We start from the raw sequence: 16,201 nt of genomic DNA, 5'->3' as shown, positions 1-16,201 counted from the left end.
GGAGCGTGTGCGTCCAGCTGCAAGAAAGATGGGCAGGTCCTGTCTGTGAGAAAATTTCAGAATAAAAATTATTAAACATACACACACGAAAATGTGGAAGTGCAGGAAGTTGAGCCAGTGTGTCAGAATTATGGAAATATTACAATCAGGATGTGAAACTTGACATTTGACAATAGCTGTTGAGAACGGTGTATCCAGATGTGCCAATATACAAAATCATAAATGTGCAGTCGCATTTGAAAGTATGTTCTGAGATTTATGCAGTAAAGCTACAGATACAAAATCACAAAGGCAACCTCATTGACATTTTACCCCATATCATTTCATTTATATGCTCCTACAACTTTTCATATTATCACATCTTACCATATGAATCCTGTCCACTCTTTGGCAAACTTTGTAGATCTGAGATTAAAAAACATGTCCATTCCTGTGCTGGCGGGACACCAACATACCCGTGTGCATGTGCCATAGTCTCAGAAAAAAACGTGGTGTTAGTGACTATAGAACCCACAGGTGCCCGAATAGACATTTTTAATCCCACCATTTGGGTATAGGGCTCCCAAACTATTAGAAAACCAATCATCTCTGCAGTTCCCCTCAGCTCTGTGGAGCCTTTTATTGACTTTCAGCTAATTGTTTTCATTTTCATGATTTGGTTCGATCTGATTGCTCTCATAAACTTCACTTTATACCACCAGTTCAGCACCACACAGCAGTCAAACACAGTTAATGATTAGCTGGTGAACATCATAGAGCATTTAGCAGGTAACAAGACATACCAGTATTCTTCTAAGGAGTTGATGGCGATCAAAAAAGAGTAAATGCAGGACATTCATCAGGTCACCTGAAACACGTCTCCTAATGAATGCTTGTCCTGCTTGGTGTCTGCAAGATCTGTAAATAATCAACCGTTACAGCAACAACAACTTAATGATGTCATAATATGTCAGCCTTGAGTTCACGTGTTCTTCTGCTGCTCTCAAGAGTCAGTGACTTCACCTGAAATTAGACTGCTAGCTCCCAGAAGAAATTTGTTAACCTTGTGTCTTGGTGCCCTGGCAGGCTCATTGTCAATCAAACATATACTGTACACCGACCCACCTACTCAGAGGATTGGAGGCTCAAGGATGCAATGCTGTCAGAGCTATCTTGGAGCCAACATGGAGTGGCACTGCAACAGACACAGACACAGTACTATCTTAAGTTTTCATGTGCCTTGTTTGCTGTATGGTGCCACTGTGCTCCCTTGCTAATGTGTGGATGGTGGAAGAGCATTCATGCAAACCCACCAGTCCAAGGTCTTAGTGCAAATTTGAGTTTGCCAAAAGTTGCACAAAATTTACAGAAAACTGTACACTGATTTGAGAAGAGAGCTGATACAATACAAGGAACTGAAACGACTTCTAGACCCATGCTTTTTTAAAAACGTTCACATATGTTGGTGCACTTTTCTCCAGATCTGGGTATGTAAATGTTAGGATACATTTTCAACTAAAAAGTGGTCAATTGTTGTTTGTTTAAACAATAACATGTAGTTAAATTGACATGTTGAATAAAAGTGACAGTATTAAATGTTTTTGGTTTATTTTATTTATTTATTTTTAATCTAACTGTAGAATGAATATCTTAGTAGTATTTGGTTAATTGCATCTGATTTAAATGTGGGTACACCTTGTTATAAAAAGTTATTGCATAATCAGTGTTTGACAAGAGGGAAGGTGTGTGGTTTCAACACGCGGGGCTAAATAGAAAGGATGTCACTTTGATATTCTGTTCGTAATAAAGCCATGTGACATTTTAATAGCTTGGTTGTATCATTCGGTTTTAAAAAGCAGGCCAGTGTATACAGTCATGCCATGCCAGGAAGGAATGCTGCAAATTATCTCACAAGAATAAACGTAAGCATGTGTGCACGGGTGTTCGTGTGTATAACACTAACTTCAAGACTGGGAAGTGGGCGGACAATTTCTAGGTTTCATTTTGGCTTTGACGTTGTTTTGCGCGACGCACAAGCATTTGCAAGAGGAGATGTTCGACTTGAACGAGCCGGCCACTGGTTGCTGTTTTTTTTTCTTGTGTAAAAATTCAAACTTAATGTAAAACGGGTTTAACACCAAAAGATGCCTGAAAATATCACGCACGGAGCCTGCGAGAGCGTCAACCTGAACTTTACGCACACCTTTCTGCCGCCCGCATTCGTCACTGTGTTCGTCGTTGGGACGCTGTCCAACATCTGGGGGCTGAGAAGCGTGTGCACCAGCTGGAACAACATCGGTAACATCAATATTTTCATGCTAAACCTGGGGGTGGCGGACCTGCTATACCTATCCACGCTGCCATTCCTCGTGGACTATTACGCGCACAACAGCCGCTGGCAGTTCGGCCAGCCTTTCTGCAAGGTGACCCGCTTCTGCTTCAACCTCAACCTTTACGGCAGCATCGGCTTCCTCACCTGCATTAGCATCTATAGGTATCTAGGCATTGTGCACCCCATGAGAGTGATGGGGAAAATCAGCAGCCGACACTCGCTGGCTATAAGCACTCTGGTTTGGTTTTTCGTCATTATTCAGATTCTCCCTGATATGTTCTTCGATAAGAATGATGTAAATTTGCCAAACGCGTGTTTCGACACCACCTCGAACGAACAGATCAGAGCCTACTTGCCTTACAGCATCCTCTGGACCGTCACAGGGTTTGCCGTACCACTGGTTATCATTTTGGTCTGTTATGGACACATTGTTGTGGTTCTTGCCAAAAAAGCCAACGTCAATCCTGTACTGAAGCAGCGGTGTTTGAAACTGGTCGTGATTCTGGTGATACTGTTCTCCATCTGTTTTATTCCCTACCACGTGTTTAGAAATGTGAATCTGAACACCAGGATTCTGAAACAAAATGGAATTTGCCAGCCCAGCTTCCGCAATATCTACATTGCGCATCAGGTCGGCAGACTTCTGGCTTGTCTGAACAGCGCAATAAATCCTCTAATTTATATAGTTGGAAATGATGATTTCCTGGTGAAGCTTCATGACTTCAGTAAGCGAGCCCGGCTCTCTCTGTCAGGCCTGAGGAGCGCAGTCCTTTACCGCAAACCAATGGAAGCAGACATGGATTCACCGTCAGAGACTTGCGTCGACCTGATGAAAGGATAAGACGCACAACCGATTCAGACGAGATACTTCTGTCCACGAGTCACAATCATGCACCACCAGAGCCTCCTCATTTCCTGGAACAAACTGTAGTTATGACAGATGACTTGCTGAATATTAAGCCTGTTTACCAGAGTCAAGTCATGAGGTCACCAAGGTGTCAGCGCAGAGAACTTTCGCTGTATCTGCAAAACATTATTACAAAAGACATATTTGCAGCTGAACCTCATGTTATCGTCTCATTCACTGCATTGATTTATTGCATCAGGTATTCGGTATTGTGCCGTGGTGGTGTTCACATTTTGCACTTTCTGTGTACCGCTGTGTTTGCTCCAAAGCTGATGTCCAGTGATTGCCTTCCTAATGTGCAGTACAGGAAAAGTCTGTATTGCCCTTGAGCATTGCCAGGGTCTGGTTTATAATTTGTGATGACCTTTGAACTGTTACAACTGAAGCCTTAGATATACTAGGCAGTTGTTTGAATTATGAACCTGAGATGACATCAAATTGGTTTCGATTATAGGCACTAATTCCATTTAACTGTCTGAGTGGCCATTTCACTGATCTTACAGTGTAAATTTGCTAAGAGGGACAGCAACATTTATGTATGCGCTGGGACCTACAGCCTGAGGAAGTGAATGGTTGAATATATTCAGAACCTCAGTAAAACTACAAATACATGCTGTAAGTATTCTGAGCAAAATATATTTAAGTATCACAAATTAAAGTACTCATGCAGAATGCTTCCTGTCAGAATGATATATTATTTGATCATTATTACTGATGAATTACCATCAGTAAGTTTGTAAGATGTAACTTATCTAACCCCACAGTCTTGCAATAAGAAGGTAGTGAAGGTGCTAAAGTTCAGTTTTTGTTTAAACTGTTTTATAGATGTGTTGATTCAGCTGTGTGGTCACTAACTGTTGTATAAGCCTACATTATGTATGTGTCCCTAAGAAACTGGCTACACACACACACACACACACACACACACACACACACACACACGCTCAATGGTGCAAAAACAAAAGCAATTTCTCCCATTTGTGAAGCTGGAACCATCAACTGTCATTTTGGCTTGAAAAATTACTTAAACATTTTATTGATTGACAAAATCATTTGCAATAGTTAATGTTCTGATTGATTTGAATATAGAAAATGCATAGATTCACATTGAGGACATTTGTTACAAAGTGCAACAATAAACATTTACTCAAAGTAACTTTCACTTGAGCCAAATCATGTCGCTAACGTGTCTGACTTCAGACGGGACCTTGAATCTGAATCGTTTACAATGCATCAGTAACACAGACAGTTATTCAGTGAACTCTTAGAGAACCTATTTGCCTATTAAAGAGATACCACCAAATTGTGCTGCACATGTCCCTTGGATCACCATAACAATGTGTAAAGTGGGATTACAACCAGGTGTGATAGCGACATACACACAATGGTAGATATATCCACACATAAACATGCATTATATCTATCGCACATACACATATAGACATCTGTATACACGCACGCACACACACACACACACACACACACACACACACACACACACACATACACACACACACACACACACACACACACACACACACACACACACACACTCCCATACATCATTACTTGTTCAGTTAGACAAAAAACATCTTTGCATCCCTTCAATTGACCCTAATCGATGTCCCATGTTAATTTAAATTTCAGCAATAAAATTCTGTTCTTTATCCCTTTTAACATCCTTTTCAAGAAACTGCTGATACTTCAAAAACATTTTGAAATGTTCACAGTGCACTTGTTGTCTCTGGTGATTTTCAGGATAAACAAGGAAATGACAAACACTGTGACTAAGGGACAACTATAAAATACTGAGATGTAAACAGAGATCCACTTTTCAACTTTAATCCAGAATAGTGCTGATTCCTTAGAATACCACAAAAGATAAACTTCTGACTACTCTTCCTCGTCATGAAATCTACATAAACCGCACTGCTGAATTCCCCATTTGTTGAGCATTTATCTAGTCGGCAAGTTTCCATAAATTTAGTTGTTATTTGTTAAATTCTGTGGTAACATCAAATGTAGTTGTGTAAATGCAAAAAATCCTCCCATTTTGATTGAACAGCTACAAGTGGGGCAGATATTTTATTGAGACGCATTAAGGCTATAACTGATACATTTACTTGTTCATCTGTATTGTATCCCTATCACAGGGGCAAGTTTTGTTTTACACATAATTAAATTTACCAGTCGTATGGTTGCACAAAGTTGACTATATAAGGTCACAATCTTTAGTGTCTATTCTCAAGAAGTTAATTATAAATAACATTCCTCTTTCAAACATCGGTTCCATAAACAAGGGCTTATCCTCAAATACGGGTATTATAACTGAGCATATGGGGAATTTCTACATGAATATATTATCTGATAAGTGTAACGTGCAACTGCATGAATGATCTATGATTGATTAGCAGGTTTGCTATGAAAATGTAATCAAATGTTTTTTTTTTTTCAGAATGAGTATATTTTGATTGAAGATGCAGAGACTCACTTTCCCCTCTGCAGACCTGCTGTCTGCAGAGGGGAAAGCTACATTCTGTGGTGGCTCAGCTATGCAAGAGATACTTATCTGCCTTGTGCTAACTTCACAGACTACTGAGAAAATTTCAGGAAGCTGAAAGCCACTGCCTGTGTCTGTTTTCATGAACTATCTTTATACCTCTCCAGAATGCTCTGGTTACACTTTGTCAGTAAATTCTGGAATTGAGTCCATTTTTAAAAACATATTAATACTTTTCTTCTAAAATGGCCAGCTGTTACTCCCTTGTTCTCCATAGTCTTGTTTTCATCCACTGTACCGTACATTTAAGTATCTAAGAATTCATTTTTGAGTTCAACAACATGCCGAATGCAAAGTTTCAGGAAATGGGTGGGATAACAAAAACCATTAGGCATAGTTCAATGGTTTGCTCACCTCATTTCACTGTAACTGTATTATATATTTTATTACATGAGGACTGTTTTGATATCCTGTGTCATTACAGGAAAAGACCTGATGTTATCCATCGTTAAGGATTATTTGGAAACTCAACAATAGTGAAGGAAAGCATCCTGCTTTCTCAGTTGTAATGAAGCAGGAAGTCAAGGCTAAGGGCATGGAGTTTGGAGGATGTCACTAAGTGACTTATCGCATATCAGTGACTTGCTCTACCCGGCAGTCAAACCAGGCTTGTTAGGAATAATGATTCCAACTCTGTTTTGAATCTGGATAGCAAATCAGGCCAAGACTGTGATATAAAGAGGAACATATAATAAGATTCAGATTCAGATTCAGAGTTCCTTTATTGATTGAAATTGTTTTTTGTAGCAGTGCTCCATACAAAATAGAATTATAGATTAGAATAAAATTAGAAAGAAAGAACGAGAAGGAATATACACACACACACACACACACACACACACACACACACACACACACACACACACACAGTACAGGCCAAAAGTTTGGACACACCTTCTCATTCAATGTGTTTTCTTTATTTTCATGACTATTTACATTGTAGATTCTCACTGAAGGCATCAAAACTATGAATGAACACATGTGGAGTTATGTACTTAACAAAAAAAGGTGAAATAACTGAAAACATGTTTTATATTCTAGTTTCTTCAAAATAGCCACCCTTTGCTCTGATTACTGCTCTGCACACTCTTGGCATTCTCTTGATGAGCTTCAAGAGGTCGTCACCTGAATTGGTTTTCCAACAGTCTTGAAGGAGTTCCCAGAGGTGTTTAGCGCTTGTTGGCCCCTTTGCCTTCACTCTGCATTCCAGCTCACCCCAAACCATCTCGATTGGGTTCAGGTCTGGTGACTGTGGAGGCCAGGTCATCTGCCGCAGCACTCCATCACTCTCCTTCTTGGTCAAATAGCCCTTACACAGCCTGGAGGTGTGTTTGGGGTCATTGTCCTGTTGAAAAATGAATGATCGCCCAACTAAACGCAAACTGTATGGGATGGCATGTCGCTGCAGGATGCTGTGGTAGCCATGCTGGTTCAGTGTGCCTTCAATTTTGAATAAATCCCCAACAGTGTCACCAGCAAAACACCCCCACACCATCACCCCTCCTCCTCCTCCATGCTTCACAGTGGGAAACAGGCATGTGGAATCCATCCGTTCACCATTTCTGCGTCTCACAAAGACACGACAGTTGGAACCAAAGATCTCAAATTTGGACTCATCAGACCAAAGCACAGATTTCCACTGGTCTAATGTCCATTCCTTGTGTTTCTTGGCCCAAACAAATCTCTTCTGCTTGTTGCCTGTCCTTAGCAGTGGTCTCCTAGCAGCTATTTGACCATGAAGGCCTGATTCTCCTCTGAACAGTTGTTCTAGAGTCTGCTGCTAGAACTCTGTGTGGCATTCATCTGGTCTCTGATCTGAGCTGCTGTTAACTTGCGATTTCTGAGGCTGGTGACTCGGATGAGCTTATCCTCAGAAGCAGAGGTGACTCTTGGTCTTCCTTTCCTGGGTCGGTCCTCATGTGTGCCAGTTTCGTTGTAGCGCTTGATGGTTTTTGCGACTCCACTTGGGGACACATTTAAAGTTTTTGCAATTTTCCGGACTGACTGACCTTCATTTCTTAAAGTAATGATGGCCACTCGTTTTTCTTTAGTTAGCTGATTGGTTCTTGCCATAATATGAATTTTAACAGTTGTCCAATATTGCTGTCGGCTGTGTATTAACCTGACTTCTGCACAACACAACTGATGGTCCCAACCCCATTGATAAAGCAAGAAATTCCACTAATTAACCCTGATAAGTCACACCTGTGAAGTGAAAACCAATTCAGGTGACTACCTCTTGAAGCTCATCGAGAGAATGCCAAGAGTGTGCAAATTTATATTTGCACACACACACACACACACACACACACACACACACACATATATATATATATATATATATATATATATATATATATATATATATATATATATATATATATATATATATATATATATATATATATATATATATATATATATAAGAAATATACAACACAACACAATAAAATAAAATGTACAGCAATAAAACAAATATATATACATATATTGAGCTGAGGACTGAGGACAATATTCCATTGAATTGTACACAAAAGCCACAAGTGTTTTCGAAGTGGCAGAAATATGACTTATGAACTACTTGACTCTGAACAAATAAGATATGCACAACCCTTTTCCCACCAAAGCAAACTATTGTGTAAACAATACTAGTCTAGCAGTGGTGATGTAATGCTGCAAGTACTGTATATGGCAAAAATACAGGAACTCGGCAGGAGGGAGCTTCATATTTTTGTCATGGTTGCAAAATCATTTTCCTGTGCATTGCAGAGGTCTCATATATTCATTTAAAGAGTTCTCACACCTTCAATCAGAATAAGAAACACTGAATATTCCAGTCTTGCTCAACAGTCTCAAAGCCAAAGGGTGACATAGGAGAGCTCGTTCCATCTGCGTCCTCTGTGCTTTTGTGGTGCCTGAGCAGGATCGTAGTGTGTTGTCTCTGCAGACAAATATTAACATTTTGCTGATTTTCTCTCCCACTCATTTCCTAATTCTGTAAACACAGTCTGGTTAGAAAAACATAAAGCAGCTTGATGCATATGGAGAAGCACTTAGAAGAAGCACCAAGACATTGTTCTATTCACTTCATTCGCTGCTGCAGCTTTCCTCAGCTGTCTTTTGGAATTTCAGACTCTCTTAACAGCAGGCTTAATTGCAGAGTCGTTTTTTTTTTGTTTGTTTGTTTTTTTGGTTTTTTTATTTTGGGTCAGCATAATACTGGATTTTAACACCACTATTCAAAGTTAACATTGATTTGTTTTAACCATGACCACATAATACAGGACAGCTCCTTTAACCTTAGCAAAGCAGTCATTTTAATACATTCTATGATATGTCTCGAAACCTCACCATGTAGCTTTTTGTGGCTAAAGCACATCTTTTAAGTAAGCCTCAGTGTGATGCACATAATATCTCTGGGATGCTGGCTGGAGAGCTCCTTTAAGGACAGGTGATCTGATTAGAGAGTTCAATCCCAAATAAACTTACTTGCTGGGCAGGTACCAGTCATGCATGAACACAAGGCATTGGTTTGGATGTTTGGGTGTGTATACAGTTGTTTGTATGTGGTCTGAATGAAACCAGACAAAATAAAAATACAGTATTAGTCTTCAATAACAAATGTGAAGAAATAACATGTTCATTTCCATGTGCTTTAGAGAGACAACAGGACTTGAATGATGTTCTGGAAGACTTTTTGCCTCTCATCCAAAAGGCTTCTTCAGTTCTGGTGGGGAGTCGCAGGGATTTATCCTCTTGTAGGATCGTTCACCTCGGGAGTCGTTGAGGTCACATGTGAGTCACTGACCCACGCAACCATCATATTAGTTGTTAGAGTTCCATGAGTTGGATGAGAGGTGACACATCCTCTAGAACCCCAAGCAAGTCCAGTTGCCTTTGTAAAGCACTTAAAAGTACCGTGACCATGATGAATGAGAATCTTCACAGGCAATAACATGTTAATATTAATCTTGAATAGCTAAATGAAACAGACTGGTTGAAGTAAATCAAAGCATTCTGGTGTATACATGAAGAAAAGTATTGTTTTTTGTGTTCCAACCACCAGAAACACTACAACTAAACAAACAAACACCACAAATGGAATAATGGCATGCTTCTGTACATAACTATCAAAGAATCACCAAGCCAGTCTGTAATACAGACATATTCCAAAGGTGTGGCGCTCCTAACATAAAAACATGTTCTCACTCCCGGAGTGTCAAATACTGATGCTTTGTCACACCCCCAGTTTCTCATATAGACACTGAAAAATACCTTGTGCATTCTCACCGGGCTTCAACGAATTCCAATGTAAACCCATTGGCGGCAATATTAGGTCAAGGGGCATCTGTCATGCCAAAAAGTGCAGTTCCTCAAATGGCCACTTGAGCTTGACTCCAAGGGCTCTATTTTCGACTCCGCCGCGGGCGCGGCGCAGGCGCAGAGTCAGGTCCGCTGCGCCGATGGGGCGTGGCAGAGAAGGCGTGGAGTGGGTTTGGCACAGCCGAGTCAAATCTTCACCAATCACAGCAGCTCCTCGCCTCACCTTTAAGAACACCGCTGGCGCATGGCAAGTTTCCAGGAGACTGACGTCACTCATGTCTCCTGACATCCGTTTGTATTACTTTGCACACCCGTTTGTATATACTGTTTATTTTTCCTCAGTATATATATATTGTTTTATGTGATGTTCTATATTTTGTGGTATATTTTGTTTATATATATTTTTTTTGTTTTTATATTTGCTTTTTATGTATATAGTTCTCTCTCTTTTCTTTCTTTTCTATTTTTTTCTAATTCTATTCTTGTAAGGAGCACTGCAACAAAAACAATTTCCCCTCGGAGATAAATAAAGGATTTCTGATTCTGATTCTGATGTCTAAGTATGAGGTCCTTAGATGGTAAATCCTCATCATCATCATCATCATCATCATCATCATCATCATCATCATCATCATCATCCTCAAAGCAATGATGTACTCCATCTTTGTAGATGACGTTAAGCATTACAATGATTACATTTGTATTTGGAATGAATTGACGTGGGTAATAGCGGACAACGATCATCACTTACGTTTTTTCCATGTGTCTGTCTCTCTCTGTCTCTCAGTGCTCTGAGATAGATGCAGTATATATGCTCTGTAGGATGCCACGGCTGTTTCTGGTTGGCACAGCGACGTTAACCGATTAGTTCTCATTCCTGTTTCACCTGTGTACATTCAGTCAGGGTATAAGTGACCATTACGCGTGCCGAACGCGCCTGCGATGTCGTCAGATGATATGCTGATCAAAATATAATAAATAATAATAATGGAATAAAGTTTATTTATATAGCACCTTACAACATCAGACAGATGATCAAAGTGCTTTACAGGGAAATTACAAAAGATACATAGCAAGAAACACAACAAAAAATGCATATCAAAGGGTAAAAGTTACTCAATATTAAAAGCCAGTCTAAATAAATGAGTTTTAAGATGTGATTTAAAAAGTGCCAAGTCATTAATAAAATGTAATTCAGGGGGTAGGGAGTTCCACAATTTCGGGGCCGCAATCGAGAAGGCACGATCCCCCCACTGTTTAAAATTAGAAAAAGGAACCTCCAACAGGGGCTCTTCTGAGGACCGGAGGGCTCTACAGTGTCGTCTAAGCTTTATACAATCAGACAGATACGCTGGAGCAAGACCGTGGATAGCTTTAAAAACAAACATTATCAATTTAAAAATGATCCTAAATTTAACTGGGAGCTCAGATAGTTGCATTGAATCGTCGCTGTTGCTAAATATTGATCGCAGTGTGCGTTCGATGACTGCTGAAAACACCGTTAAAACCACGCTGCCGTCTTATTGACGATGTGATATATGGCGTCATCACGTTTTCAGTGGATAGCCGTTATCACCTAGCAGCCACACATCCAGAGGGGTGTCCCCCTGAAAGAATGCTAGAATTCGCCGGATGAACGAGTCATGTGTCGACTCGGGGAAAGTGGCATATACGTTTGTCACCAGGCAATTTGAATCACAGATCACCAGACATCCCTGTTTCACCTGCGTACATTCAGTCAGGGTGAGTGACCATTACGCGTGCCGAACGCGCTTTCGATGTGGTCAGATGAGATACTGATCAAAATATATAAATTTAGGTCTGACTGTATGTGCTGACTCAGATAGTTGCATTGAATTGCGGCTGTTGCTAATAATTGATCGCAGTAAAATGCCAGACACTGTGGAAACCTGCCTGTGAGGTGTTGGTGACGTGAGCGCACGACTCCGCCGGTTTACGAAAATCCACTTGCGCCGCCGGCGCACAGAGTTGACCAGGTCTGAGGTGGCGAGCTTTCAGCGCCCTTTTACGCCGCCGGTGCAGACCGAAATGGTCGAAAATTCCAATGCGCTCATTATGCCGACACCTCCCCCCTACTGCGCCGCAACGCCCATCCTGGCGCACCTCTGTACGCCTCGGTCTACCAAAATACCAAATGCGCCGTGCGCCTGTCTGCGCCGCTCGAAAATACCACTGCGCCGGCAGCGAAGTCGAAAATAGAGCCCCAAAAGTGAGTCAAGCTCAATACAATTACAATTAGTCATTTGGCAGACGCTTTTATCCAAAGTGACATACCTATGGATTCACACACCGACGGCACAGCACTGGGGGGCAGTTTTGGGGTTCAGTATCTTACCGAATTTCCCCATTCATAGCAGCTGTATGGTGGGGTGAATTGTATAACTCAGTCAAATAAATTAAATTCAGAGTTAGTTACGCAGAATTAATGGGGTGTTTGGAGTGACAGCCAGCTGTTAGGTTTCAACAAGCTAGGTTCATGGAGCCTACCTCAGCTCTACTCATGCTCCACCTGTTTGCCTATTTTTCCATATTTTACACAGTCTGTGTATTAGACACAAAGAGTAACTCCTCCGGTCTGGTCCAACACTCATCCCAGCAACACACAAAACCTTTCTGCTAGAAAGCCTTTCCAACACATGGTTAATGTAGTGAAACTGTGGCAGTTTGGTTAGGTTTAGGCACCAACATTACTTGGTTGGGTTTAGGAAAAGAAGGTTCCCTTTTGGTTTCTCACAGGACACAAACCACAAAAGGTGTGTCTTTGTTTAACCCAACCAAACACCTCACTTTCTGCAAAACCGGTGTGTCTCATAAGACACTGAAGGCTAGCATGTGCGTCTGTGCGATAAAGCAGTGGTATTTGATGCACTGGGAATGAGACCAGGCTCTGTACCATGTGCCAGGAAAATTATACATTACAAACATAAAGCAGTCAGATGAACTTGGGACTAGTAATAAATCAGATAACATTTAAGTTAACAATATTTGATGGTCAGCTTGGCCTATTAGCTAAGAGACAGGCATCCATCACAACTCACTCATGGAAAAAGCACATAATGACAATGGACCTTGTCTTAAGGAAGTATGACATCATCAACTACAGCAAGTACGCTAGGTCAGAAAAACACGCTATTGTAAAGGGGTCTTGACAACACATGTAACAATGAAACATCTGAGGAGCAGACTTTCCGACACTAAGTATTCAGCATCTGTATGACTTTCTTCAAAATGTAATCCATATTTTCTGTTCAGGTGGCCATCAATCAAAGAATTCTCCATTTCAGTTTACAGCAGCTGGTGATTTCGGTGATCTGGTTATTGTCAGAAAAGAAGAAGACTTACCTGTCTGTTGCTGGATAAAAGAAGCTCTGTCATTTTACCTTCATTCAAGTGCACTTTCCTCACACCACTTCCAAGATATATAGGATCTTTGTGTGTCTGTCCTCACACAAAGCCAACAAGTCCCATATTAAATCAATTCAATACAATTTTATTTGTAAAGTGCCAAATCACAACAGAAGTTATCACAGGGCACTTTCCATATAGGCCCATACTCTAATCTACAGAGACCCAACAATTCCCTCATGAGAAAGCATTTGCACTTTAATAAGCTAATGTGTAGCTCTCAATTTTAAGTGCATTGTCATAAAGTACAATGAACCATCTCTATCCATCCATCCATTTTCTATGCCGCTTATCCCTTTCGGGGTCGCGGGGGGCTGGAGCCTATCTCGGCTGTCGATGGGCAGGAGGCGGGGTACACCCTGAACCGGTGGCCAGCCGATCGCAGGGCACATACACACAACCATTCACACTCACACTCACACCTAGGGGCAATTTAGAGTCACCAGTTAACCTAATGAGCATGTTTTTGGTCTGTGGGAGGAAGCCGGAGTGCCCGGAGAGAACCCACGCATGCACGGGAAGAACATGCAACTTCACACAGAAAGGCCCGACCCGGGAATCGAACCGGCGATCTTCTTGCTGTGAGGCTGCGCCACCATGCAGCCCATAACCATCTCTAATGTCCCACATTTACAGATACTGTCTGCGGTCTATTTGACAGAGAACCTCTGAACCACAAGATATTAATGTCCTATTAATGTTATATAATTGTCCTATTAGTGTATTATTTACGTTTCCATAGCTTCTGTTTATCTGTTTGATCAAACAAATAGTCACATTATACCTAAATGTCAAAATTTGCTTTCACTTGAAAGCTCAGTTTCAAATCTTATATTTCTAAACTAACCTAAACTAAACTCTATAACATTAAATATATGTGCCAAATCAGCAGCCCTTGAAGTTCAAGTCAGAGAGAGCATCCTCATCTCTAAATTTGTTCTAGTTTAGTGAGCTGATCTGCTCCATTAGGACTGTGTGGGGAACGGTATTTATCAAATCTAGTTAACACTGCCATCTCCCTGGCAACAGAAGCAAACAAGCCCGCAATTGCCACCAGATTCCAATCCTTACATTGTTAAACTCTAATCTCCATCACAGCCCCACCCACTTCAAACCAGGGAGAAGATCACAGAAAAAATGTAGAACCCTTAGGCTGCGTTGCATCAACAAGGATTAATTTCTAAACCAGATTAAATCATGATTTAACTTTAAATTATATTGCAACAAACTTAAAACTATCTTGAAACTGAGAAATTTAAACCTTTCTTTTAACCTTAGTTTAGTTTTCATTGTAAGGATCGATTATATACAGTATATTTCTGAAACTTAAATTCTTATTTAAAATGTGATCCAGTTTTAACTTGAAACTGAAATTTGAGAAGGTTTTAACTTTTAAAATGGTTGCCCTTTTGAGATGGATAGAGTAGAATGATGAAATTCAGTGAATGAAGGGACAGATTCAAGCCACTTTTATGCTGTGAAATTCTCTAAAAATGCCAGTTTAACAAGTGAAGGAAATATGAATAAACTTGGATTTTCTAAACAGAGATAAGTTTTTAATTGTGCAACAGGACTTACTCATTGAAAACCTAGTTTTGCGAAACTCTGAGTAGAACTAATCTTAGATTGAAGTGATATTTGTTGATGCAACCCAGTCGAAATCTCTCGTGAAACCACCAGTGTTATTCTACCTTTTGTTATAATGAATTATGAGAATAACACTGACTGGACAATCTCACCTAAACATTCATTTACTAGCTGTTCTGGAGCTTTTGATTATTTATATTTCATGATTGTCAGTTTGCTCAGTGTCACGCAGCTATAGATGACTTCAGCATTTTAAGAACTTCTCATCCATCTTGACTGAAAAATTGACATGCGAAGTTCATTCATTGACTGTGGAAACTGCAGAGAGAGAAAACATCCTTACATGAGTTACTGTTCAACTGATTAACAAGTAGCATTTTTGAGGCATGATTATATCACTATTTCATTGTCATTCATCTAACAGAAACAGAAAAAGTACGGAAATGGGAACTAAATCATGATTGGTCTATATTGAAATACAGTATAAGTGATCTCAGAGAGCTGGTGGGGACAACAGAGGTTTAGCCAGCTGATATCAGACAGTCTTTTCCAAGGAAAAAGGGGAAAACCACAAAAACATTCATGGAGTCAGTGGTAAACAGTGGGCAGCTGTGGCTCAGGAGGTCCGAGGTTCAATCCCTGGCCTTGGCAGTCAACATGCCGAAGTATCCTTGGGCAAGATACTGAACCCCACCACCACCCCATGCTGCACCACCAGTGTGTGAATTCATATGTACATCACTTTGGATAAAAGTGTCTGCCAGATCATTAATCGTGATTGTAGGGGTGTGGATGAACGGCCTGACGAGAAATGGCCTCATGGGAAACGTTTTGGGAGAGGGGTTTGTCCTCGGTGGGTCTTCGTCATTGGACAAGGAGAGCAAGGAATTCTTCTGGAGCACAGAGAGAATGAATTTGGAGATAAAGTCAACATTGGAGGTGTCATCCGAGCTGCCAGAAGAATATCACAAGAACTTCTGACGTTAGAGGGCCAATAGTGCCCCTGATAAGAATCTCATCTCTGTAAAATGTGGAGCAGTTAATCACCTCGCTAATCCTTTCAGAGCAAAGACAAAGTTTAGAACCA

The 16,201-nt window shown here is 40.6% G+C and overlaps 1 protein-coding gene across 1 annotated transcript; it reads left to right on the top strand.

Moving 5' to 3' along the window:
* The first annotated feature begins 2,107 nt into the window (after positions 1 to 2,107).
* On the top strand, positions 2,108 to 3,505 carry LOC139329129 (P2Y purinoceptor 1-like). The gene has a single exon (XM_070959280.1). The coding sequence runs from the start codon at positions 2,124 to 2,126 to the stop codon at positions 3,150 to 3,152; it is 1,029 nt and encodes a 342-aa protein (XP_070815381.1). The 5' UTR covers positions 2,108 to 2,123; the 3' UTR covers positions 3,153 to 3,505.
* The last annotated feature ends 12,696 nt before the right edge of the window (positions 3,506 to 16,201 follow it).

This window comes from Chaetodon trifascialis, chromosome 3 (assembly GCF_039877785.1).
Source record: "Chaetodon trifascialis isolate fChaTrf1 chromosome 3, fChaTrf1.hap1, whole genome shotgun sequence".
NCBI classification, from domain to species: domain Eukaryota; kingdom Metazoa; phylum Chordata; class Actinopteri; order Chaetodontiformes; family Chaetodontidae; genus Chaetodon; species Chaetodon trifascialis.
This window is presented reverse-complemented; position numbering and strand designations above follow the sequence as displayed.

What these genes read in the sequence shown, in the direction of transcription:
- LOC139329129 (XM_070959280.1), top strand. Translation starts at nt 2,124, where the DNA reads ATGCCTGAAAATATCACGCACGGAGCCTGCGAGAGCGTCAACCTGAAC.